At 43.0% G+C, this 24465-nt stretch overlaps 1 protein-coding gene and 2 long non-coding RNA genes across 18 annotated transcripts in view; 2 read left to right on the forward strand and 1 right to left on the reverse strand.

Moving 5' to 3' along the window:
• Positions 1 to 18412, forward strand: part of FGGY (FGGY carbohydrate kinase domain containing) — a 273209-nt gene extending 254797 nt beyond the window's left edge. For 12 of the 16 annotated variants that reach the window (XM_072343865.1, XM_072343863.1, XM_072343861.1 and 9 more), the window contains 2 exons: positions 13643 to 13704; positions 14327 to 14448. In XM_072343865.1, coding sequence (XP_072199966.1) covers positions 13643 to 13704; positions 14327 to 14408 — 144 coding nt within the window. In that variant the 3' untranslated portion in view covers positions 14409 to 14448. Of the gene's footprint in view, positions 1 to 13642; positions 13705 to 14326; positions 14449 to 14522 lie in introns of those variants that run through there. The other 4 variants (XM_072343867.1, XM_072343872.1, XM_072343860.1 and 1 more) reach the window with 4 other exon arrangements.
• Positions 17788 to 18685, reverse strand: LOC140255872 (uncharacterized). Its single transcript, XR_011904586.1, has 3 exons — positions 18547 to 18685; positions 18332 to 18405; positions 17788 to 17853 (listed from the first exon to the last, which is right to left on the reverse strand). It is a non-coding gene; the product is annotated as an uncharacterized lncRNA (long non-coding RNA).
• Positions 18686 to 20983: 2298 nt separating this feature from the next.
• On the forward strand, positions 20984 to 23681 carry LOC140255873 (uncharacterized). The gene is made up of 3 exons (XR_011904587.1): positions 20984 to 21033; positions 23148 to 23198; positions 23325 to 23681. It is a non-coding gene; the product is annotated as an uncharacterized lncRNA (long non-coding RNA).
• Positions 23682 to 24465: the final 784 nt, after the last annotated feature.

Consider the following 24465-nt stretch of genomic DNA (forward strand, 5'->3'; position numbering starts at 1 on the left):
AACAGTTTGGTGTCCTGAGCAGCAGCAGACAGAGAGTGACCCCAGAGGGGCTTTTACTTTTTGCCTCAATCATTTTCCTATTGCAGCTTCAGCCATGGCCCAGGGTGACAAAGTCTGGTGGTTGTGGATGGTGTGGGGGTGGAGAGCTTGAACACACGTGGAGTGGAGCTTCTTCCCCAAGGGCTAGGATGTAACTTCATGGAACATCATGTAGTTGTATCTCCATATATGTCCTCTGCCATTCCTCCCTTCTTACTAGAGGAAGGATTCTAACCGTGTGGGCTGTGTGGCACCCCGCATTCCACACACGAGTTTACATATGAGCTGTGTGTGGTTTTTCTTCTCTTTTACTTTAAAGGAGTCAGCACCAAAATACATGCTTTGTCTTTTTTGCCCTTTTTCTTTAGTTGTGCCTCTTCCTTTTCTTCTTCCTGCCCCCTCTGTTCCCATGTCTTTTTTAAACAACATTTTACCGGGTGCTGCAGGTGAAAGAGTAGGTTAATTGCAGCTAGATAACTGCTTGTGCCACTGCAAAGACGCAGCTGGGACACTGCTGAACATCAGGAAAGCTTTGTCCCATCTGAAAGCTTACAGGGAACGTGTTGGAGCATCCCCAGCCTGCTTGGGAAAGGATAACCTTCCAGGCCTACTGCTAACAGCGACCTACAGCTTAATTAAGCAGCATGACTCTTGTTCCCCCTAGTGGCTAATTGCGCAGGATCTGTTTCACACGAGCATTTCATTTGGCTGCCTTTGAACTTTCTGCCTGACTTTCCTCCTGTTCACATTTTCGCTGTGTTTCGTAACTCTCCTAATTCTCCTGGTGTGGCAGTTGTTCTTTTGACTGTGACTGCAGGAAGCAGGAAAATAGGGAAGGAGCTTCATCTGCAACACAACGTCAATTTAAGGTTGTAAAGGAGAGGAGAGTTTCTGTACATTTTCTGCTCATGCATGCTGGGTCTTTTTCAGCAGCAGTAACACTGAGGGTTAAGGAAGAAGGGCTTTTCTCCATTTATCACCATTGCTGTTTGTATTGTAACTCCTTAAGGATGAACCCCTGTCCAGAACTGTTAAGACACCTCAGATCAACTGGCTTGTTTAATGTCCTTGAGATAAGTAATGAATTCGCTGGCTCTGTGGGTCAGACAGACACCATATAAACTGCAGTGTGGTATTTTGTAGTGATGAGGGGAAGAGCTGTGTTTGCCAGAGAGAAACTTATTAGCGCCTGTCAGTGCAAGGTAACACACGTACTGGTGAAGTTCTGTTATCAGCTGTACTAGTTCAAATGTCACATCAGCCACTGAAGTACCCGGTTCTTCTGAATTTACTTTGGTATAAAAAAGAGCCAGATTTTGCAAATGAGAATCAGAGAGCACGGCTTTTATTTCTGGCTTTGCCACCTACTCTATCTGTGGCTTTGAGCAAATAGTTTGATTGGCTTTTTATCTGGCTGATCTTTGAAGCAGATCTAGTGATATCTAAGTGCTTTCTCGGCAGGTTTTGTAGTGACATTAAAGGTGATGGGATAAGAAGCGCAAAGATGTACAGTGTTGTTAATGGCATTGATCGGATGGACTGAAGAAAAGATAAGGGTGGGAAAGGCAGTAGAGTGTTGATCCGGTTCAGTTTAATCAGAAAACCCTTTGAGTTCGCTGGAAAACACAAGCTTACATTAGAAATAGAAACAGTTTATGTGTGGTGGTTTTCATTGCTAATATATAACATGAAAGGTGGCTCACGTAGTGTGGTGTAAATAGCACTCAGAAGTTTGTATCAGGTTTTAATATTCATATTTACATCACTCTTGATTTTTAAAGACTGCGTTATACGTTTACAGTGAAATGCACTTGCAAAACTCTGGTTTAAAGAAAATATTTGGGCAGCGATGGGAAACCACATCCTTTAAAGCACAAATGCAGTCACAGGTGGAAACAACAAAGCTTCGTTCAAGAGCAGCGTTTTCTGTAGCTGTAGGCATCAAATGCTGCCTCTAAGCAGTAATGGAGACACGGGGCGCTCCTTTGGCTCAGGTGCTGAGCCCTCCTCACTGCAGCTGAAGACTCGTGCAGGAGCCGTGTAGAAATCAGGTGTTACCCTTTTATTCTTTCCCTGCAGTGGGATTGGGATTAGCACCGACAGCATCTTGCATTGCTGGGCTTTTGGGATTTGTCTCTGAAACTGGTTTGTGACAGATCAGTAACCCAATGAACGTAATATAAGCCAGGATACCTCCTTGCTGTAACTGTATCCTTTTTCTTGTGTGTCTGGGTTGTATTTTTTCACTTTAATTAAGTTACGGAGTTGCAGAGTAGCCTGCATTCCTTCTGGTCCTGTGGAATGAGGTGACTGACAGCTTTCAGTCTCTCAAGGTCCCACCGTTTGTTGGAAGAAGAGAGGATGGGATCCTACCAAATTTGTTACATTCACATACAGAGCAAAGATTCTGCAGCATGGGACAACAGCTTCTTTCCACTTGTTAGCACTTCTTTGCTCTTTGTGAGTGACCCAGTCTGATTTTATACAGATCTTGGCAAATCACTCTAAAGGCAGAAACCAAGGCAGAGCAGAACAATGGGTAAATGCGCTTCATGTCCTAAAAGTAAGCCTTCCATCAGATGAGTAACTTAATTTCCCTCCCCCCACGCCAGCTTTGTCACAGCAAAGAAGTATCTTTGAACAAAAACGCTATTTTTTACATGTGCTGTGTAAAGCAAAGTACAAGATTGCTGCTAATAGAAAAGTGAAACAAATCTGGGGGTTTGAGCTAGTGCAGTGCTCATGCGAGTTATTAGCCCTTACAAAAGGAGCATTCATTTTGAAATGACAGATAAGCACTAAGGACAGGACTGAAAGCTGTAAATATGTTAGCACTTTAAGCGAGAGCACAGCTTCAGCACTCGCACTCATCAGCTGCTGTAAACAATATGGATCTTTGAAATGATCTCTGCTGAGATCTCAGCACATTAGATAATGATAGAGTTGTTCATTTTTGCTGCTTCTCTTCTGTTTTACTTTCAGAAAGTATTCTCTGCAAAAACTAGGCTGTGCTGCTGCCAGCACACACACTTCCCTTTGTCCGTGAGCAGGCCCAGTGAGACCAGCAGGACTCAGGGGAGCAAAGGACAACCCTGCAGAGCTGGGCTCTGCCCGTCCCAAAGAACAGCATGTGCAGCTGCAGTGCAGCTTTTCCTCTCATGCTCTGCCTCAAGAAAAGGCTCTCTGAGGTCATCCAGGCTCAGCTCACAGTTTGCACACCTCTTCAAACAGCTTCAAAAGGGAATTTGCTGGGGTAGAGGTAACACTGTCTCTTGTGCTGCTTTTCCGAGGGTGAGCAGTTTCTGAGCTGTAAAAGTACAGTGTTTCACGTTGCAAAAAGTGTGTACAGTAGAAATTCATTTGAAACCAATAAACCCCTTTGCAAAGGACGATATAAAAAGCTTGCATTACACGATAACCTGTAAACATTCGGTGACCTTGCTGAGGTTCCGCTTGGTGACCTACAAGTGAAAAGCTCCGTGATCTGTCCAGCTTGCTGTGTTTAAATAAAAGGCCAGACCCTCAGCAATAGGAATTGGCTCAATCCCGACCATCAGCTCAATTGTAAATCACAAAGTGTTTTTTCTTCACTTGGATCTCACATTGACGAGATTTCCTTCCTACATCTTTAATATTAATCTAATGGTGGTATTGATTCCATAGGAATATGGAAACAATAGGAATATAAGAAACAGAGGTGCTGAAGACTTGCATGACTTGTCCAAGGTCAGGATGCAGGAGCTGACATATCCTGCTGCCCTCCACACAGCCAAGAATTTTGCTTTCCCCGTAGATGCTTTAGGAGCAGAACATTAGAGATTTCTCCTTGAAGTGAGTGAAGGGTGAAGCTTGCTTTCAAATAGGAGCCACAGGGTGCAGCTAACAGGAGGCTTCTTGAAAAACGGGAAATGGGATGGGATGGGATGGGATGGGATGGGATGGGATGGGATGGGATGGGATGGGATGGGATGGGATGGGATGGGATGGGATGGGATGGGGGAGAGCCCCATAAGAATAGGAATGGTGTCCAACTGGGTGCTGTAGGGGACGCGTGCCCCTCTGGAGTTACAGGGTTTGCCTTTCCTTGGAGGTAAAAGGCAGCTTATAAATAAGCTCACCAAGCCTCCCACCTAGCCAGAATGTGGGGAAAGGGAAGGTGTGCAGACTCCTCTCTTCTACTGTGCTCTACTCTGCAAGATCTCTACTTTAAAGATAACCCCCAGAGCAGGATGGTGCTCTGTTGGATCTCAGGCTGTGAGCCAGCAAACTCTGCTGCCACTCGATGACTCACTCACTAACACACAAACTGCACTTTTAATTCTAGCTGGTGTGTTTTCAGACAGAACCAGCAATTGTTTGGGGCACAGTCAATTATAACGTTTGCTCTTTTTCTATTTGCCAAATGAAAACAAATGCTTTCTTAGAAGGTTTCCTAAGGATAAAGATTGCTCGAATACCTTTAAACATTCCTGGTGGCTTCTGGGTGGCAGGTTCAGATTTGAGCATTAGAAAGGACTATGTAATATCCCTGCAGCCAAAGGCTCTTATGGCTCGGGGGCAGATTAATAGCCCTTGCTTTTGTTTTTATATACAAAAATGCCAGGCTTGACAGAAGGCTGTAGTAGTGCTGAGGGTAACTTTTCACACTCACCCACAAGAATGGCTTCTTCCCAATGCATTTTGTGTAAGCTGGTGCTTTAATGATAAAGAGAAATACATTTATCGTTTCCAAATGGTCTCCAGGAGATACAAGCCAATGTTTATAGGAGCACAGGGATCAGAACCAGACAAGTTCACATCTCGAAAGAGAAGCAGACCGTGAGGAGTTGCCAGGCATTTTATTCTCATTTTCAAAAGGCTGGTTTGAGACCTACAATCTTTGGAATGCGTGGGATTCATTCTCCTGCCCTGGCAACACCTGCAGAGCATTTTGTAACGTTTCTGATCCGTTCTTTGTTTCCCCCCAGCTCTGGTTTGCCCAATGGGCAGTTCTGTAAACAATAGAGAACCGTTCTGTTGTACAGCTGGATCAGGTGTAGCGATGGGGGACGCAGAGTCTCATGGGATGCTGAAACTGTCTGGGGCCAACTGCCCTTGGTGGCCCAACAAATCCTCCCCTAATAGTCTTTGTAGTGCCTGCAGCTGCCTTTGCCAGGTACTCCTTCCCCTGGGCTGCTTTAAAGACAGGACAGCACCAGCACTCCTTGGATGAAGTGGTTGTAGGAAGGAAACCAATTGCACCCCGCAGTTGGACAGTGAGTTTGTGTGTGCTGTGTTTCACAAGGACAGAAGGCTGTGCAGCCCTGTTGGGAAGTCGCAGCAGATCACTGGTTTCATCAAGGTTTTACTCTCTGCATGGCACCCTTTGGCTTCTTGAAAAACACCGGTGGGAAATATTTTAGGTGTTGCAGGTAGAATATCTGTAAGGCCGCCAGAAAGGCTCTGCCTATTTTTATTCAATTTTACTCTATTTTAGCAACTCAAGCTCCTATTGGTTTACCGTTGTGATAGGCTTTTTTTTTCTTTAAAGGCCTCTTGTATTTTATGAGCCCCGGCCCAGAGTAATTAACCAAATGCAGTCCAGATTGGGTAAAATGTAAGCACGTATCTGAGGTATTATTTTGAATAGTAAACCACACGTTGGATTAATTAGTTAAAAAATAATTTCAAATCAAAACTCTCAGTGGGATTTTCCCTTATTAATCTCAGGAGATACTGGAGCATAGTGCAGAATAAGTCTGAAAGGCGAGAGGAAAAAGAATATGTGAGATGTTGCATCTAGTTTTGCATTCTTGATGGAGGAACCATAAAGCAAAGTATAGGCAGAAATGGTTTTCTGTGACAAATTCTCAGCTCAGTAACCCCCCAGTGCTAAAACATACTGAGTGGGGAGTGAATGAAGGGATGTGTGCAGATTAATTAGATCAAACAAATGTTTTGACAGCTAAGTGAACATATGGAAGGAATTGAGAGAACCTGATCCAGCTCCCCACATGTAAATGATGCCTTCATCATTGCTCATAAAGCAAATACAGATGCAGAAAGAAAGAAAAAAAGGGAAAGCCCCCATTCCTACATCCCCCCACCCCCTCCGGTAAATCCCAACCTGCTGCCAGATGGCAAATAAAAAGTTGCAGCTAAATGTGCAGAAAGCCGTAAGCTCAGCAGGAATGTGAAAAGAAATCAGCTAAATAAATCTGAATTTCTCACCTTAGAGGAAGTGGTGCAGTTTAACAAAATATTGTGTCAAATGCTGAGCCATGTCAGGATATCCTGTGCGGATGCTTTTCCTTCAGCTCCTCTGTTTTACCTTCCCCTGTGCAAATGACTCCTGCTTTCTGTCCAGCTGATTTCTTTTGTTCTGCATTACTGTGGTGTCACACACCTGCTCTGCCTGCCCCAAAGGTTTTCCCACCTGAAAGTGAGGATATAGAAGTGTTATGGCAGTGCAAGGAGGGATCAAGAGAAGCAGAATAACTTGCTCCAGGTTGTGCAGCAGAGCAGTGCTCCCACACTCCAGTAGTGCTCCATCACCAGCAGAAGTGAGTTTGGGCAGGGTTGACTTACCCTACGGCTATATTGCAATTCCCTATGTTAGGCTCTGATTTAGGAATCTAATCTTTTGACTCCCAGGTGAGCCTGCTTGCTGTTACACAGAGCTACCTGTCCATTTCCAAGCCCCCAAGTGGGTTAAATGTATTTTCTTGTGTAGTTTATATGGATAAACCCTCAAAGTCTGTTTCAACGGTAATGCTGTGTATGGTTAACAAATGTATTCCACCTCAGAAGGGGCTGAGGGAAATGTACTGTGATGTGGTCAGGGAGCCTTCACTTTGGTGGCTGAGCTGCCAGTCAAGGGCATAGCCACCCACAGCATGAGAGCAGTGAGGAGGCCAAGCGTGCTCTGGGTTGTGGGGAGCAGCTTGGTGGGCACAGGGCACAGCTCTGTGCTGCTGTGGTTGCATCACAGCAGTGTTTGCTGGCTGGACTCAGAGCTGTCTTGGACCTTCACCCACAGGCACTGGGAAGTGGGCATACATGAATAATCTTATATGGGCTCATCTCTGGTAAGTGTGTCTGAGCTGTGCCCCAGCTCCAGTAAAGGCTGCTTAGATGTTGTCTACAGACTGTCGATTCATGGCACCCAGTGCCAGCAGCCTGTGAGACTGAAACAGGAGCTGAACATTGGGCTCTTTCCATTGCCCGGGTAAGCTGAAACCCGTGCTAAGCTGTCAAGTTTGCATCCAAACAGCTTTGGACACTAAGAGTTGCCAGCAGTGGAGCCCTCACAAAGCAAACTGCTTAATTATTTGATAGTCAAAGGCAAGTTTGGAGTGCAGAGTCAGATGAACAACAAAACAGCCTATATTTAGTAGCAGTGTGGCTGGAGCTTAGACCCAAACATAGTTTCCAGCTGATAGATGATGTGACAATCATAGCTGACCCTCATCCCATTCTAAATTTGGTCTGGAGAATAAGTAATTAATATCATCGCTAGCACGACAAGCCACCCTTCACAGCAGCTGCATTGCCACTGCTGCTCCTCTTACAGCTTTGTTGGCTGGCCAGCCTGGCTAAGGCACAAATTCTGTGTGACACAGAGCTATGGTGGCCACAATCCATCTGACACCCAGAGCAGTCATTTAAGCAGGATAAAAGTACCTCAGGAGGTAGAGGTGGTGCGGTGGCCTTAGTTGCACTTGGCTCTTATTACGTGATCTTTCTTTTCTATTTGTTCTTGTCTCTGATACTAAGGAGTGAAAGCCGCTCTCCTACATCACAGGAGAGGTCAAATGATACGTACTTCAGTCAGGCACAGGGGGTGGGAGTAGGACTGAAGCCTCCGTGTACCGCCATGGTACAGTATTAGGGCCAAACCTAAAGCTACGAACTGTGAGTATAACAAATCAAGCCTGTGGGAAAACAATGGGCTCAGCCTACTTTAGAGAGGTAACCGAAACTTAAAGGAGTAAATTACATGTTGAAAATAACTCGGGGAATTTTTTTGCAAGCCTTCTGTATCCTGATTTGGGCTCAAACCAGAAAACTACCATGCTTCAGTTCTGAGTGACACATCCAAGGCCAGTCCAGTTGGCCCTGTCAGCTGCAATTGGATGGATGTAGGAGTATAAAAACATTGGGCATCTTCTACACTACCTGCCTGATCCCCCACAGTAACAGTCTTTAAAAACAAACGGATCAAACATTTCTTTAGGGTGGGCCAATGCTGTTCTCTAACACAAGGGTGAGGAGATTCAAAAGGTCAGCGATTCTTCCTGGCAGACAGACTAGAACTGAAGTCCGGAGCTGGTGCCCTGCTTGCTGGACCTCCACCCTCACAATCTCCCTGAGATTCGATCCTAACACAAAAGTGTGTGTTGGAACAGAGCAAAAGAAAAATACAAGTTTGTGTGAAATTTTCACTAAATGAACGAAAGCCAAATGTTCACACTTTGGTTTTAGGTGTGACATTTTTGCTCAGCTCTCCTGTTTATCCATAATGCATTTTAAATCTTGGCTCACTCCACTCAGAATGCCACAGAGAATTGAGTTACAGATCTGGGGCTTTGTGCGTGCTGCCAAGATCTTCCCCTATAACTCCAACATACTTAAGGGGTTGGGGGGAAGCCACTAGAAAAATACTGTGTGTGGATCCATCACATGCTTTCTCCATGCAGTCATATACCACTAAAAAGGAATGTTCTACACATTAAATTCACGCAACTCCTGTAAGTGTAGATAAGATGGACTTTGCATCTCCAGGCTGTTGGGTAAGCAATCCCTATAAAAGCCTATAAGAAAACAGCAGCCTTGCTTTAAAATCTCAGCACATTTGGAAAGTGTTTCTTGGACTTGAGCATTTTAAGAAGTCAGTTTATTGCCCTCAAATCGTGTGACTGGATTCCTTACATTGGTGTCAGTGTCTGTTAGTCTCAGCTTGTGTGTGGAGATGGACGAGAGAGGCTCTTCACTGCTGAAGAAAATAAAAGTCATTTGCTGTAACATATTTGCTGTACTTGCTATGAGGACTTAGAAGTGCAAAGAAGTCCAGTCTGTTAGTTTGAAGGCAGGTACTGAGCCCTGACAGATCCTACAAACTGGAAAAATCTACTGGGAATTTCAGTCTATTGCAAATAGAGCAACTTGTGAATTATTTTTCTGATGCTGATCCTCTCATTCCAGTTGTTCTGCAATTCCTGCATTGCTTCTGCTACAGTTCCTGATTGAAAACTGGTTTACAGCAGTTACTTTTCATCCTTCCTGTCTTTCCTAGATGAGCCATTCTTGGTGCAATGGCTGTCACTGGGCAAGCTACAAACCAGCACCATTCAGAGAGGAAACATGCTGAATTCGCACTTGAGTACATCTCTTGGTTTTCCTGTTGCCTAAAGATTCCTCCTCCAAGTAGCTGGCCACGCTGTTTTCATAACTGAAGCACGGTGTGCCCAAACAGCCTGGTGAGCTTTGATGCGTGCTTTTATATTTACAGGCCAAATGCTTCCAGCCACTGAAACTGTGCAGTCAAACTTGACATAATACTTGTTTTCACTGTTAACAGCGACACTAGTTAAAAATCCTAACATTTCTTGGGGTTTTCACATGATTAAGTGGAAAGAAATTGCATTTGTGCCTGAGTGCCTCATCCGTTTAACTTTGGATGCAATTTTTAAGTACCTAAATAGAGCATACGTGTAAATTCTGAAGGGATCTGATGTTCCCTGGTCATTAATTTCAATGAGATTTAGTTACTTGATGACTTTGGTTTATCCTAAAAGCTATGGCTGAGGTATGTAAATCTGATTTCTCACTTGTATGCTTTTAAGGGCCAACATCCCATTAATTTTCAGTAATCCTTGAGTCTCTATTGAGGACTATTTACAGGTGGGTTGATCTTCTTTGGCTCCCTCAGCAGTTCCAAGGCAGATGGGTTGCTCTTGTGGGGTGCACAGAATTAAGCCACCAGTGCTGAACGAATTGCTCTGAACGACTGACTTTCCAGAAGGGCTGCAGAATGGCGCATTGCTTTGAAACACTGGTGGGCCCTGGAGAATTTGGTTTGCTGGGCCTCTGCCTTGTGCCCTGGTAGGGTAATGCTGTTGGGTTAACTCTCCATGGTAAGCAGAGTGTTTACTGGCTTCTGTCTGTCTCAGCTTTGACACTGTAACAAAAGGTTAGAAATCATGAATGCATCCCTTTATTTCTGCTCCACAGAGCCTCTATTTTTTTCTGTGTAAACCCTTCACTTGCCTCTTGCCCAGCCTTTAGAAATGATGATCAAATGCGAACTTTCAGGGTTTATTTATAGCGTAGCCTTTATGTAAAGAGAGAAAAGAAATGATTAAAAAGCAATTTTACAAAATATTTTGTTTTAAGAGAGAATTCATTATGTTTAAATCACTGTATTCACTGTGCTGTCTAGACGGCCAAACAAAGAAGATAGAGCATCATTCAAATCAAGATTGTGAAATTCTTGGTAACAGGAATTATGGATTTGGATGGCGACCCTCAAACTATTTCTGAACAGCAGCATTATCGCATTGCTATATTTAAGGCTTTGTTGGAGACGGAGCAGTGCACAAGGTTGATCTGGTTGAGTAACGCGGTTCTAATGATCCTTTGTTTCCAGTTTCATTATAAATTCATATTTTCAATGTTCTGTTCCTCTTTGTCCCCAGAAAATTGTTGAAAAGAGTCTCCTCTGGGAGTAAAGTATTTGTTCAAACTAACAAAGACCGAATTGACCCAATTAAGGGAGGATTTCATGTACGATAGTTTGAGCAACCTAGAACAAGTTGTTGAAAATTGCTGGCTGTGTTGGTTTTTAACATAGTATTTGACATGACCGTGGTGGTTGCTGTGAGAGCCTAATGCTGTCAATTCCCCAAGACTATATGTATTATATATATATATATATATGGTAGGTGTAGGAGTACAAAATATTAAGCTGACCACAGAATCACAGAATTACAGGAGTTGGAAGGGACTTCTAGAGATCAAATGCAACACCCTTGTGAAAGCAAGTTCCCTACAGCAGGTTCATACGTCTTGAATATTTCCAGAGGAGACTCCACCACCTCTCAGGGCATCCTGTTCCAGTGCTCCGTCATGCTGACAGTAAAGAAGTTCTTCATTATGTTACTATGGAGACTCAGTCAGGTGACAGTGGTACAGGCAGGGAGCTACAGGATGTGCCATGGCACCCACATTGGCTTTGCTCGTGCCAGCACTTATGTCTTGTCTCTTGAACCAACCTGAGAAGACCTTTAGTCAAGCAGTAATAGTGTAAGAATAAAGTGGGCTCACTGTATGTTTGTCTCACAGGGTTGGCTTATCTCCCAAAGAAGCGATTAGTGCATTTCTCAATGCTGAAAGCTGTAAGAGGCCCAGAGTAAAAACACAGCATTACTGGAGAGTATTTATGGTAAAGGTACAACCTTCCTGGGGAGCAGAGCTCTCTGTTTCCTCCTCGTGTTCCCCAGTATGGGAATTGTGCACAGAGAGGGTGAGCAGCAGAGGCTCTCCCTTTCATTTTTCTGCAGTTGAGAGAAACGTTGATTTTTCTGAGACATTTACAGCCTTTCAGGTGTCCCTGTTCTTTCATTGGTGTGAACAGTAGCACCAGGGCAGTTCAGGAGTTGTAAAGCAGGGAACTGAAAGCAACGTGACTCTTCCCATTAGTGAGAAAGCACTGAGGGGCTTTTCTATGCAGTGTGACCCTTATGTTTTCTGTGCTTTTTTTATGAGTGAGGAAACTGTCTGAAAAAGCATTGTTGGTTGTACAGGAGGAAATTGTCTTTTGCTTCTTTTTCTTTTTCCTTTCCTGTGCTCATTCATTTTGTGGGTGCCTCTAAGTGCAGCTGGCCACGTAAAGGAGTTGTAAGAGAGGGACTATTGTGCTTGAGTTAGTATCACCTGTTAAAAAACAGAGAATAAACACTCTCTTACCAGGAAAGATATCAGCCTTTCTGTGTCAGTACTTTGTCTGGCTGGTGAGCAGAATGGCTGTGCCAGCAGATTCACGTGTCCCAGAGAAGAGAACACACTATCTCACTGCAAGTGTTACTTCAAGTGTGTTTCTTAGGGAGTCAAAATACAACCAGGTTCTGCATGCGTGAAGGAGTACAGGCATATCAGTGCACCAAAACACTCCTCTGCTATTTTATCAGAGTAAAATGCTGGCCACCATCACTGGCAGTGTGTCTCGCTTTGGTAGAACTGTGACTTCAACCAATATTTAATCTCCTGGAGTTGACAAATGTAGAAATGTGTGTTGCACGTTTTGATAGGCAATGTGAAAGGATTTGTTGATGCTGGAGGACAAAGCAAATACACCCAGCACAGTAATGGCAGATAGGGACAGCCTGCAGCCCTGGCACACGTGTGGCATCCCAGGCACTGCATGCCCAGCTGGCCAAACACCGCTGCATGTGGAGACAGGGTAGCTGCTGGCTTCTAGGGCAGGCCACGTGCATCCTGAACAGTTAGTTCATGAGCATATTTCTTTAACACAGTGAAAATGGGAAACTAGAAGATGTAAGGTCTTCAGAACCTCCCTGCTTTGTTATGAGTTGGTGAAACTGTGCTTTCATTGCTCATCCACATTGTAAAGCCGTGTGAGTCCCTCAGCTGTAAAATGCTGGATTAGTGGGAAGCAGAGATTTTACTGCAGCAAACAGACTGGCTGTTCTCCAGAAATCACTGACAATCTCAGCGTTGTGCTTTAGGCACTAACATTAAAATGGACTTAAGGTCCTGCTAGAAACTACGAGTTCTGATAGAGATTTCGTCAGTCACACAGTCTTGAATCCTGATGTTTTATGTTTAATGCCTTTCCACCTGAAAACTTTTGCTCTAATGCTCCTTGTGCAAGAAATTCCAGTTAAAATAGCCTCAGCCTGCTGCCTGTTCTCCTGCTCAAGAGCTTCAGCTTGAGCTTGGCTCCATGTTCAGCTTGGTGGTCAGTCTCATGCCAGTGGGATTGCTGGGGAAGATCCATAGAAAATCAGAATCTCAGAGACTGGGAAAGGAACCAAACTACTCAGTCCTCTCCCATCTGCACACGACTGTCCAGAGACTTCTTCCATAGGGATCCATCCCTTCTTCTGCCTTTGTTTTGGCCAAAAGCAGATTAGGTTCAGAATCTGTTTCTGACACCTTCATCTTGGAATGTGAGGGCAGAGCTTGGCAAGATATATTGCGCTTCTGAAGCCCTCTCAGGTCCTTCCTTACTGCAGGGAATTGATATTTGAGAAATATGATTAAGAGATCTCATGTAATGGATCGTTTTATTTGAGAAGTTTCCCCTCCAGGGATGCAGTGTTTAACATTTCCTTTGGTTAGTGTAAATAATAAAAGATAAGTCTGTTTCGCCTCAGACTCCCAGTAAGAAAGAGGAACAGATTTTGGTTTACTGAGAGGTCTGCAGTACTTTGTTCTCATGACTACTATATTATGGGATTGAACATATTTTAAGCCATCTGGCCTGTTCAGCCGAAACAAAATACATCAGTAATGTTCCGATTGGTTTTGAAACATCTTGTTCTTGTCAAAAAGTACTTTAAATCAAAACAGGCTTTTCCAGCTTGTGTTTGTCTTTTACTAGGAGGCCATGGCAAAAATGGGGAAAATCGGGCGAGTCGTGCAACCTAACCATGAGCATAAAAGGTAATCCTGGTTTTTGTGTGTTCACCTATGAGAATTTACCTAAAACTGAGTTGCTCTAGTCCTGCTTGAATGCATTAGCATTTATGACCTCTGGTTATTAACAATCACCTGGGCACCCAGCTCTTTAGCACGGGGTGAAGGTGGTAATCTATTCCAAAGCAGCCCCTTACCCTGCACATCTCTGCCCACACCCGAGCTTGCCACTCGCGGGTGCCACTCGCAGCGCTAGAGATGTGATGAACTGCTCGGGAGGTGCCGGCAAGCTGGGACGGTGCAAGCTGCGCTTCAGCGAGCGCCTGCCCTGCTGAGCCCCGCAGCGCTGGCCCAGAACGGCCTTGGGCGGAGGGGCGCGGGCACCCCCTGGCGGCACTGCCGGAGCTGGGAGTGATTGGGGGCTCCGGGAGAAGTGAGGATCAGAGGCACCTGCGGGGAAACCAAATGCACAGTTCTAACTTGGAGTCACTCTCTGGGTGGAAACTACTCTGGCAGCGTGCAGGACTCATCCGAGTCCAACTTGTTATTAGAGCTACTTTGATGCTAAGTGAAGGAAGTAAGCATGTGTATTACAAGGGATTTAAACTGTAACATCTCAAACTTTGCTGATATTAACTTGTTTGTACAGATTTTATGACAAGAAATATGAAGTATTTTTGAAACTTGTGGAACATCAGAGAGAGTATCGCGCCATCATGAAAAGCTCCTGATCCATCTGGGAACAGCAGGGATAAATGCCTGCAATGAGGGTAATTCCATCTTACTGTACTGTCCATTGCAAAAATACAGATTTATCATTTTAAATGTCCATTTCTGTTGTCCAGGAGAAATAAAATGCCCTCAATTCGCTATGAAGTACTGGGTGTTTTCTACCTGTGCACCCCAGGCACAATGGGTGTGCAGAGGACAGAGCCAGCTGTGGATACTGCAGTGCTTGCAGCCGGCCTCACAGAGCAGCACGAGGAGCAGCACCACTGACTTGGGTGGATCTGAATCCCTGTGCTGTGCTGTGCACAGGTATTGCACTCATGGTCCTTGTAGTACTTGCCACAGCTACAGCTGAGACGTTTCCATTGGAATGTTCTGGTTGATTTTTTTTTTACTCTGGTTATAGTGGTGGTTCATATTTGGACATTGTTTTTGCAGCTGTGCAGTCTTTTCTTCTGCTTTCTTGCTTCCTGCTCTCCTTTTTGTCTCCATTCTTGCAGTATCATGGCTTTGCTATCAATAATTTGAGCCATTTTGTCTCTGGCAAGTAACTCACTCTCAGTGCACATGAATCTCTGTGCAGATGTGAGCCAGCCCATTGTTGATAGTGAAGGATAAGGCTGTGCAGACAGTTGCAGCAAACACGTTCATGATGCAGGAGCATTCCTTCCACCCTGCCAGCTGCATCTCAGCCCTGCAACAGCCCAGCTCTCCATGCCTGTTCTTACCATGCTGCTTCACACAGACAGCTCAGAACCTGTGCATCTGCCCTTTGTCTGTTACTTCTTAATAAAAGATACTGTAACTCTGTTATAGGCCACTAATGAGAGCCCTTCTTTTCTTCAGGCTGCAGTTCGTGACCCTCATGGTGAGTCTTTATTATGCCACAGAACCAACCTGCAAGCCCATGTCACTGAGTGAATGTTCATAATAAACATGGGCTCCATCCTTACACACTTGATAGCAAAGGCACTCCTTTCTATTGGCATAGGTTGTTATTCCCAGTTAAATACAAACAGAAGTTAGACAGTAACAAAACTACACTTAGAGAACTTGGAAAATAATGGTTTCTGGGGTTTACATGTTTGTAGTCAGCACTCACAAACAGCTGGGAGGTTTTTTTAAAGAAACAATGCACTTCCTGCCATGTACTTCATGGAAAAGCAATTGTTGCCATTTCCAAAGTACCCATTGTTAGGAGAGACAGCTTTACAAGTTCAGGGACATAATTAAAGACAATGAAAGTTGATGGGAATAAAATGAAAAAAATATCATAACAAGAAGAGTATAACAAGCAAGAGAATAACTGTGACATACTGCTATATCAGCATACAGTAAAGGGTACAATAAATATGTCAATTGAAAATGTGTAAAAAGAAAAAGTTGGAGAGCAGTGTATTGTGGAACAATAAATATTCATATATTTTAATATAGCAATTTTAATATACAACTCCTATGTAAAAATGAAGTTCACTGACTCCGAGTACATAACAAATGTACAGACTGCAGTGACAGATGCTTAGGATCGCCTGGCACTCCACCAGCAGTTTTAACTTGTCACACTCAACACACACAGCAACTTCAGCACATTTTCCATAAACTTCTTTCTCGTCAGAAATGCAGCCTTTATCTCTCACTGAAGTAGTACCAAGACTTGCAAGGAAAACACAAGGAGTGTATGGAGTCCCCAAAGGAAACAACCATTCATACTGACTTGGTTAAAGCCTTATACTTTGCATAGGTTTAGACAAAAGACTTAGACAGAGATTTGCCCACACTTCTTGCGTGATCCTTTTATGCCATTCTCCTCTTGTATTTTACAGTTGCATGTTTGCTCCAAGCCAGTATTACTATCAGGTAATAGAATCAGGACTGTACCCGTAGTACAGCTGTAAAAATCTGTATTCCATTGGATATGTAATCAGCTGTGATAGCAAAAAGTACCAATACAAGATTTTGCAGAGGTATTATCTAACATTACTTGTGTTACTTGAGACTTAGCAAACAGCAGTTTGCTAAATTCTCAAATTAAATTGCATTCAAATTGAATCAAGACATGAAATGTCAAAGCTTAAGAGTTTAAAAGTCTCATTGACAAGCTGACTGGCATTTTACATTAGGTCCTGTTGATAGGCTTAGGCGTTTTCAATTCAGGCACTTTGTATAAGTTGGAGACATGTGAAGCATGAAGGAGTCCAGTAAATACACAGTGGCACAGCCTTCTAAGCACATCGAGTCACTTGGCCATGCCAAATATCACTTGAGTCCTGCTTCAGTCTTTGCAGCAGAATGACAGATCCATCACATGCTGCCCCAAATGGAGGAGAAGCCTGTCACTGTTTGATTGAGTTTGACTGCAAAAATCAAAGTTGGAGTCACTCAGGATTCTGACAGCATGCTCTGAGCTGCAGACCTTGCCATATTTACCCCGTTTCTTGCAATTTGCTGACAAATGTTTATCACACAAATGAAAAGAAGGGAAACAACCACCATGTCATCTGCTGTTCCGAGTGTTCTACAGAGAGGCCCAGGCTTCGTGTCAAAAGGAGACGATAAGCATATGATTGTTCCGAAGGAGCAAACAACAACTCGTAGGAAAAAAATGCACATGAGGCCACCCCAGGTGAAGATTCCTCGCAAGGCAAGAGTCAGGAATAATGGCATGTCATAGAGGTAATCTGCAAACTGAACATGCAGGTGAGTTAGGCTCTGCTCCGTTCTGATCCATGCAGTTCTTTCAGTTGCACAAGTCTCTAAGCACTTCTAGATTCAAATCTCTTGAATGCAAAAACTTTCTGTGCTGTCCCAGTTACACCAAGGCAGGTCAGTTATTTTGCAGTATCTACAAGCACGCTTGTAATGAGGCAATCCTCACTCCCTCAGCACTTTGCATACAGTATTATGCTTGACACTTCTCAAAACTGGGCCCTTATGGCTGCCTTGAATATACATGCTCTCTTTAAAGTCTTGCATCAAGTGTATGCTATCAGTACATGAAAAAGAGGCCTCGAGTCTCACTTTAGTGCAGATAGGAAATGTAGGACCAAGTCATTATAATAATAATTCCTGCACATTGATACTAATTGGTTGGGTTGGAAAATAACATTCTCATGCACAGTGCTTATTAGTCCTGTTTGGTTCCCCCACTGGGATGTGACAGAATGTTACTGGAGATGCTGACTCCAGCCCTGAATGTTAAGGCTTCCCCTGTAATATCATCAGTGAGTGTACAAAAACATAATTCACATACTGAGACAACCCAGTACTTGTTTGAGTACTGCTGAGTCTCTTGTTATACGGTACTAACTATGTGAATGTAGATTTAGAAATACTTACAGGTCGAGGTTGCCCTGAGAAACGCTTGTTGTATGCTCTGATGTCGTGAACAATCTGTTTACTTGGCTTATCATGCAGCTTTCCACAAGAGATGTTATCTAGAACCACCACCTTCATAAGAAAAGAACACAGGCATTACCACTGTGTATTTTAATCTTCAGTATAGAGGATAGTGCTTTGTAGTACATGCCTCTTCATAGGCTCTCTATTACAAATTGACCTTTGTACAGTTCCAGCACTTCCACAACAGCAAGAACATCTTCCTTTTATGACCTGCCTCCAACCTAGCAGTAGAGCAGGCAGGCTCTGGCAGGAGTCAGAGGAGATGAGGGAGTCCCACATTGCTTTTTACAGAATGTTATCCCAGAGATTCAACAAACCATACAAAAGTAAAATGCCGGAGGGCTGCTTAATGTTTCACAGAGTTGCCTGATAAGATGTGTCAAATTATAAATGTGATTGGCTGCAGGGTCACTCAACTGCAAGTGGGTTTTGAAATGCAATAGAAAATTAGAGGATGAATAAAGTCAATCCTAAGAGCTCAAGCTTGTCATTTTCTATTTATCATAATACAGGGGAGATGGCTTACCTTTTGCCTGCAGAGAGGGCAGATTATTGCTCCTAACCAAGGACTGTGTTTCCAATATGTAATTAGACAAGAGCCTACAGGAAAAAAAAAAAAAAAGAAAAAGTTAAGAAGCATGGAGTATATTTGAGGATAATCAGAGTTAGTGAGCATCTTTTCTACAGTTGACTGCAGAAATGAATGTAATTCTTCGCTTTCATTTTAAAATGCAGTCTTACTCTGCAAGCTATAAAAATGGAGCCGTAGATCTGTGTTGATATATACAGCAACATGGAACTTCCCCTAACAAAGACTCTGACAGCGGATAACACCTTATTCTTGCAGCTTCCTTGACTGCTGTAAGGTGGAATAATACAAAGATGATAACAAAGATGGTAACAGATATTCAAAAGGTTATTTATGAGGAAAAAACTCAACAATATGGATGCCTTCACTGGGAAATACTGACACAATGCCCACCACAGAGCAATCTCCAAGAGATGCTGCCTTAGTGGTGGCCAGCCCTTAAATGAGGTCCAGAGGAGGTGGAGCCAAGCTCCACCCCTTCCAGGAGCACAGCTACATCACTCTCACCTGTGCTTCCCCAGCTGACCCAACACTTGCCTCAGCTGATTAATCAGAGGTTCAGGCTGTGATTACCAATTTCCCATACAACTGCAGATGAAGCACTCAGGAATACAAGTACCCTTCCAGAATGTGTACATATATGTAGACATTGCACAGTGCTATGTGTACAGTAAGGAAGAGTTACTTAGTGCGTTCTTTTTGATTTGCCAAAAGAACTGCTAACTAATTTCCAGATGCAGTGGCATCTTAACACTAAGCTCTCAGGTATTGAAGGGGGCAGAGTCTGAGGACAGTAACATTAGCCTGTGCATGTATCTGATAGCAGTGCTTGATATACATGAATGTCAGTGCTGGTACTAACAGCAAAAACAGCCAAACATAAGTAGCATCTAATCAGAAGGAGCACAGCTTGACGTTCAGCTCCCAGGTGCAGCGTGACAGTCAAGAAAAAGTCTCTCTTAACATGTGAACTGATCAAATTTGACAAAGATGACAGTGAAAGCAGCAGTGGAACACTGCATTGCCATTCTGTTGGAATTGTTTTATTGGATTGAACAATGGTCTTTGTTTTTAAAAGCAGCCAGTAAGTAGCTTTAGTGGTATTACAACAGGAAGTCTTCAGGAGCCCTTACTGCAAACTTTTCTCTACCCAGACCTTTATTTGCATTGTCATTAACAAGGATTTTAGAGGAGAAATGTGTCCAAAGCCAAGGATAAAAAATGTTCATCCTGTCAGTTCCCTCCTATACAGGACATCCCTACATTAGGGATGATACATTTGGCCTAAGGATAATTTCACAAACCTTGCTCTGAGTTGTGCATTTTGTTTTTATTTGAGTGCAGGGTTTTTCTTTCTGACTTTTCTAGTTTGTTTACATAGACAGAAGTTAGCTAGGAACATGGTTACATTTATATCTAAATCTTCATGTGGTATCTATATAAACTCAGTCTGGCAACCAGCTTCAAGCCTTTGCCTGAACTTTTGCATTTCACAGCCATCATGCCTGACTTCAGAAACTGCTTTGACCCTCTGGGTCCAGGCCCTGTATCACGATCCACACAATTGTGCCTGTACTCAATCCTAGCGATAACAACAGGGTACTAATGGATCTCATCGTTCTTTGAGGGCTTTAAAAATAGAACCCCATAGAAATTAAAGTTTGCTACATGCAAAATCCTGTGTTTAGCAGAACAGGAAAGGAAGGACTCCTCTGAATTTGACCTATCTGCGCTTCAGTGCATTTTTCATTAAATGGGCAAAATCCTGTTTTAATCTGTCCTGCTCTACAACCTTCTGAGGGAGTCCTTACGTTTGTCTAAAATCCCTTTGTGGGTTTTGTTAATTAGAAAAAAATAATATTGCACAAGGATCATTTTTCAATTGAACTTCCTGAACATATGGTTCAAACTGCAGCTGAAAAGGCAAACTTTGGGACAAACTGTATGAATTACTACTAATAATAAAATCAGACTTTTATTTTTAATAAGTCCACATTAATCTTCTTTAAAAACTCTGAGTTGGCCACGTTTTTTAAATAAAACTTGTACCAGAGTGGAATTTATTAAGAGTGCTCAGCATTGCCTCAGCTCCGTTCCATGGTGTATCAGGAGAAGTTTCATTACTGATTTCAGTCACAACAGACTTAGATCTATGCAGAATGGTTTTGATAAGCCCAGTGTAAGATTTTATTGGTTTAAGACATGAAAAACAGACACTTTATGCTTCTACTACATAAATATAGAGCATGGATAATGCATGGAACTGGAATTTATGCCTCAGAGTGTAAATGATGATGTATTTGGGGAAATTTAAATAGATACGACTAATGATAACAAGATATATCAACCTTATAGATGGTACTTCTCCACAAATCTCAAAATAAAAATAAAGCCCAAATCATTATGTCTGTGTAGTAACTGCTGAGTCACGGCCTGAACCACTGATTGAGCACCTGGGGAAAGGACCCACCAGCCCTGGGAGCACAGGTGAAGGGAATTCAGCTGTGGGACAGGAAGCAGTGGAGGCACCACCTCTCTTAGACCTCATTTAAGGGCTGACTGCCACTGGGTATGAGTTTCTGGTTGGAGATTCCATCCCTTGTGGAGTCATTTTTGTGAGCTGAGAGCCTTGGAGTTGGGTGAGTACTTTTCCTTTTGCTATTATGCTCCTCTATCACATTTTCAGTATGCCAACCTTTTTGACTGTAATAGTGTCATATTCACAGGCAGAAAAGGGAAAATTAACCAGGCCAGAGAAGGAGGAAAATTAATGACTTTTGTCATCATGTCTCTCTCTGTATTTGAAACTGTAACTTGTATGATATTCTTTGCAAGGTGTTTGGAGGCCATACACTTACTGTTTCTATTGGAGTGAGTTTTATTTAAAATGTCCTTTTCCTGTGTGGTAGAAAACAATCTGTAGTAATAAAAGCATGAGAAAAGCTAGAGTATTAAATGGTGTTATGTGTGTTGTAGATGAGCCCTACAGCATGCCTGTAGCTGTTGCTGCCCCATTGATCTGTTGGGGTTTCAGAGGACAGACATTAGCATGTTGAGGAGGGGCTGGTCTGAGAGAGCACCATTTCAGCCTAGAAAAAAAATGGTACTTCCTCAAGGCGAAAGTGCATTCTTATTGCACCAACACGAACAACAATGCAGAGCCTTGTTTTCATTTCTGCTTAGGTCTTTTTGTAATGGTCTTACATGATGAAGAAAATGTCAGTGGCTTGTAACTATAAATTAAACTTGCTGTAAGGTCTTTGAAAAGCATAGAAAAGAACTTTGTTTTTGCCCTGTGCCTTTTGATATATCTTGCTGGTAGAGTATCAGATATTACTGCCTCCAGCAGCCTGTGTGACCTTCTGCCAGAGTTTACTGATGTTACATTGCACAGGAGCACTGAATTACCTTCAATGGCAGCTTCAACCTCATCAGATCATAAACTCCAGTTCTTTACTGTCACCCCCTGCAGTGGTGACGACAGCATTCAGCAAGGAATTTGATAAGTAGCTGGGGCAGTAAGGTTGTAAACTTTGCCTGTAAGCTTACAGGAGTATGTCAGAGGTCTGAGAGAAACTAAGTTCACTTCTGTGTAGTTGAATACAAATGGGTGGGTTTCTGGGCCTTTTAATTATTCCATGAGTTTGTGTTGTAATTTAACAGTACCCTACAAAGTTGTTACCTCTTGTCTTGTGACTTCCTGGGCATTTCAAAAGTGGCCCCTGTGAGTATTAAGGCAATGAATGGAAAAAGGTACTGATTTGTCCTGGTGATATCAAGATTAAACTTTTCTTGTTACTTGTGAGAGAGTTTAGTTCAGAAATCATAGAAACATCTCTTGAGATGGGAGAGACCTACAAGGGTCACTGAGTCCAACTGGCTCTTTGCAGCACCACCCAAAAACCAAGTATGCCTAAGGCTTTAAGGGCTTCCTGAGTGCCAGGAAGCTTGGGGCTGTGGGCATTGCCTAAGGAGCCTGTTCCAGTGCCTGATCACCCTCTGGTGAAGAACCTTTTCCTAACACCTTGCTGGACCCTCCCCTGATGCAGCTCTGTGCTTTTATCTCAGGTCCTGCTGCTGTCACCAGAGAGCAGAGATCAGTGCTGCCTCCTGCTATCCTTGTGAGAAAAACATAGGCTGCCATAAAGCCTCCTCTTCTCTAGGCTGAAAATCCTAGGGACTCAGCTGCTCCTCATATCTTCACTTATTAGGAGAAGTGCTTAGAATGGTTCTTACACAGGACTTGAGATCTCTGTGGGAAGTGTGGTGCATTTAGTAGCCTTTACAAGCACTGCACTGTCAACCCAGAAAACTTACCACAGAACAGATGTCCACAGTTGGTTTCTACTGGGAGGCTCACTGTTTGGAGACAGATAGGGCAGCTGAAGTCACTGTGATTATTAGGTTGCTGAACTTGGAGTGATTCCTGAAAGAGAAGTAGTGCAATCTTCAGTATTTGATATATAATTAAATATACAGTTCTGTATTTTGCTTTCCTATGCGGTGCTAATACAGATCAAGAAGTGAATTATTTCAACTGATATAAACTAGAATAATTTATGTCAGCTGAGGAACTGCTTGGAGTGCCTGACCTCTGTGTCTGTAAACCTACTACATGCATATACACACATGTATGTTACATAAACTGATCAGGTAGCTGTGCTATTTCTGTGAAGTACTAACACATGTTTCTTTATGCACATTTCTTTGTCTCACAACAAAGCAAACCAAATGTGTTCTGTTTATGTAACAGATCTTGAGTCAAGGGAAACCCAGCATTCCCAGACTGTAACTGACGGAAATTGTGAGTAGCACTCTTGTCCCCTCATCCACAAGTTGAAGCTACTTGTGTGCTTTGTATTAGAATGTGTTGTACAGCAATTAACATGCTATATGATTCCTAAGGGACAGATAATTATAACTTTTCCAGATGATTCATCTTCTGCTGACTTAACGTGGGCAAGTCTGTGGAAACAGAGATTGTACTGTTCAGAAAATGGGAAAATTGAATGTTGCTGTGTGATACCCGTTCTGGCTGCTCCTTGTCAGCCAAGTGCTGAGAAGCTCTGTGCTCAGAGAGTGGAAGTTGAGGCTTTATGAAGTACAGCAGTGATCCTCTGATAGTGACACCTGATGAAGAGGGCTAGGTGGCCCTGGTTTGGCCTGGTGGGGACACTTGTACAGCAATCAAGTGTTCTGAGTCACCTTCAACAAAGATGTCAGTTCTGGTTCTAAGAGGACTGTCCAGATGGGTCTAATAGAAGACAGACAATATCAGATACAGTTATAAAACTGCTGGAATAAATTTACCTCTTCCAAAATCTTGAGCCAGCCTTGGAACATCTTAATTGAAGGCTACATTAGAGATTGAAGTAGTGATTATGAGCAGTTAACATTTTGTGTCTTGTGCCTGTTAGTTCTTGATGGCACTAAATAATAATAACAAAATAAAACATTTAGTGTGACTGGGCCCAAAATAAGACTTCTAGGGATCCTCTCATACACTAATTCAACATGTAATCCAGAAACAGCAGAATTAAAACTGTCACTTCTGCTAACATCTTAAGCAGTTTATGTTATGCTACAATCAGATCCTCATGTTTATCTTACATCAGTGAGCACCGCAGGTGTTTTGGCTGTTGGGATGGAACTCTCCATAGAAGTACCTGATCAGAAGCCAGGTTTTGAAGCCTTTCAAACTAGATCCCTGTGTGTCAGGGTCACATTTTGTGGGGGGAAGGAAGAGGCCTTTTGGCTCAAAATAAAAACTGAGCATTTCAGAAAATTCTGGTAGAACAAAAGCAAGCCTGTAGTACTAGCATATTGTCACGGTCTTATACTTCTATGAAAAAGAAAGACATGAAAGTGTAATCATACCATTAATAGAAAGCCAGAAGTTCCTAGGTGTGAAAACTTTCTGCAGTACAGCTCAGCTCACTCTATCTTTCTGTTTTCCTACGGTGCTGTTTTTCAAGCATCACTGATGAGTCAGCGTGATGGAAGAGATGGAATGTAAGCTTAAAAAACAATTAACAGAACTACCTTGGTTTCAGGACAACTGAGATGATCAG

The sequence above is a fragment of the Excalfactoria chinensis genome, chromosome 8 (genome assembly GCF_039878825.1).
Source record: "Excalfactoria chinensis isolate bCotChi1 chromosome 8, bCotChi1.hap2, whole genome shotgun sequence".
Classification (NCBI taxonomy): Eukaryota; Metazoa; Chordata; class Aves; order Galliformes; family Phasianidae; genus Excalfactoria; species Excalfactoria chinensis.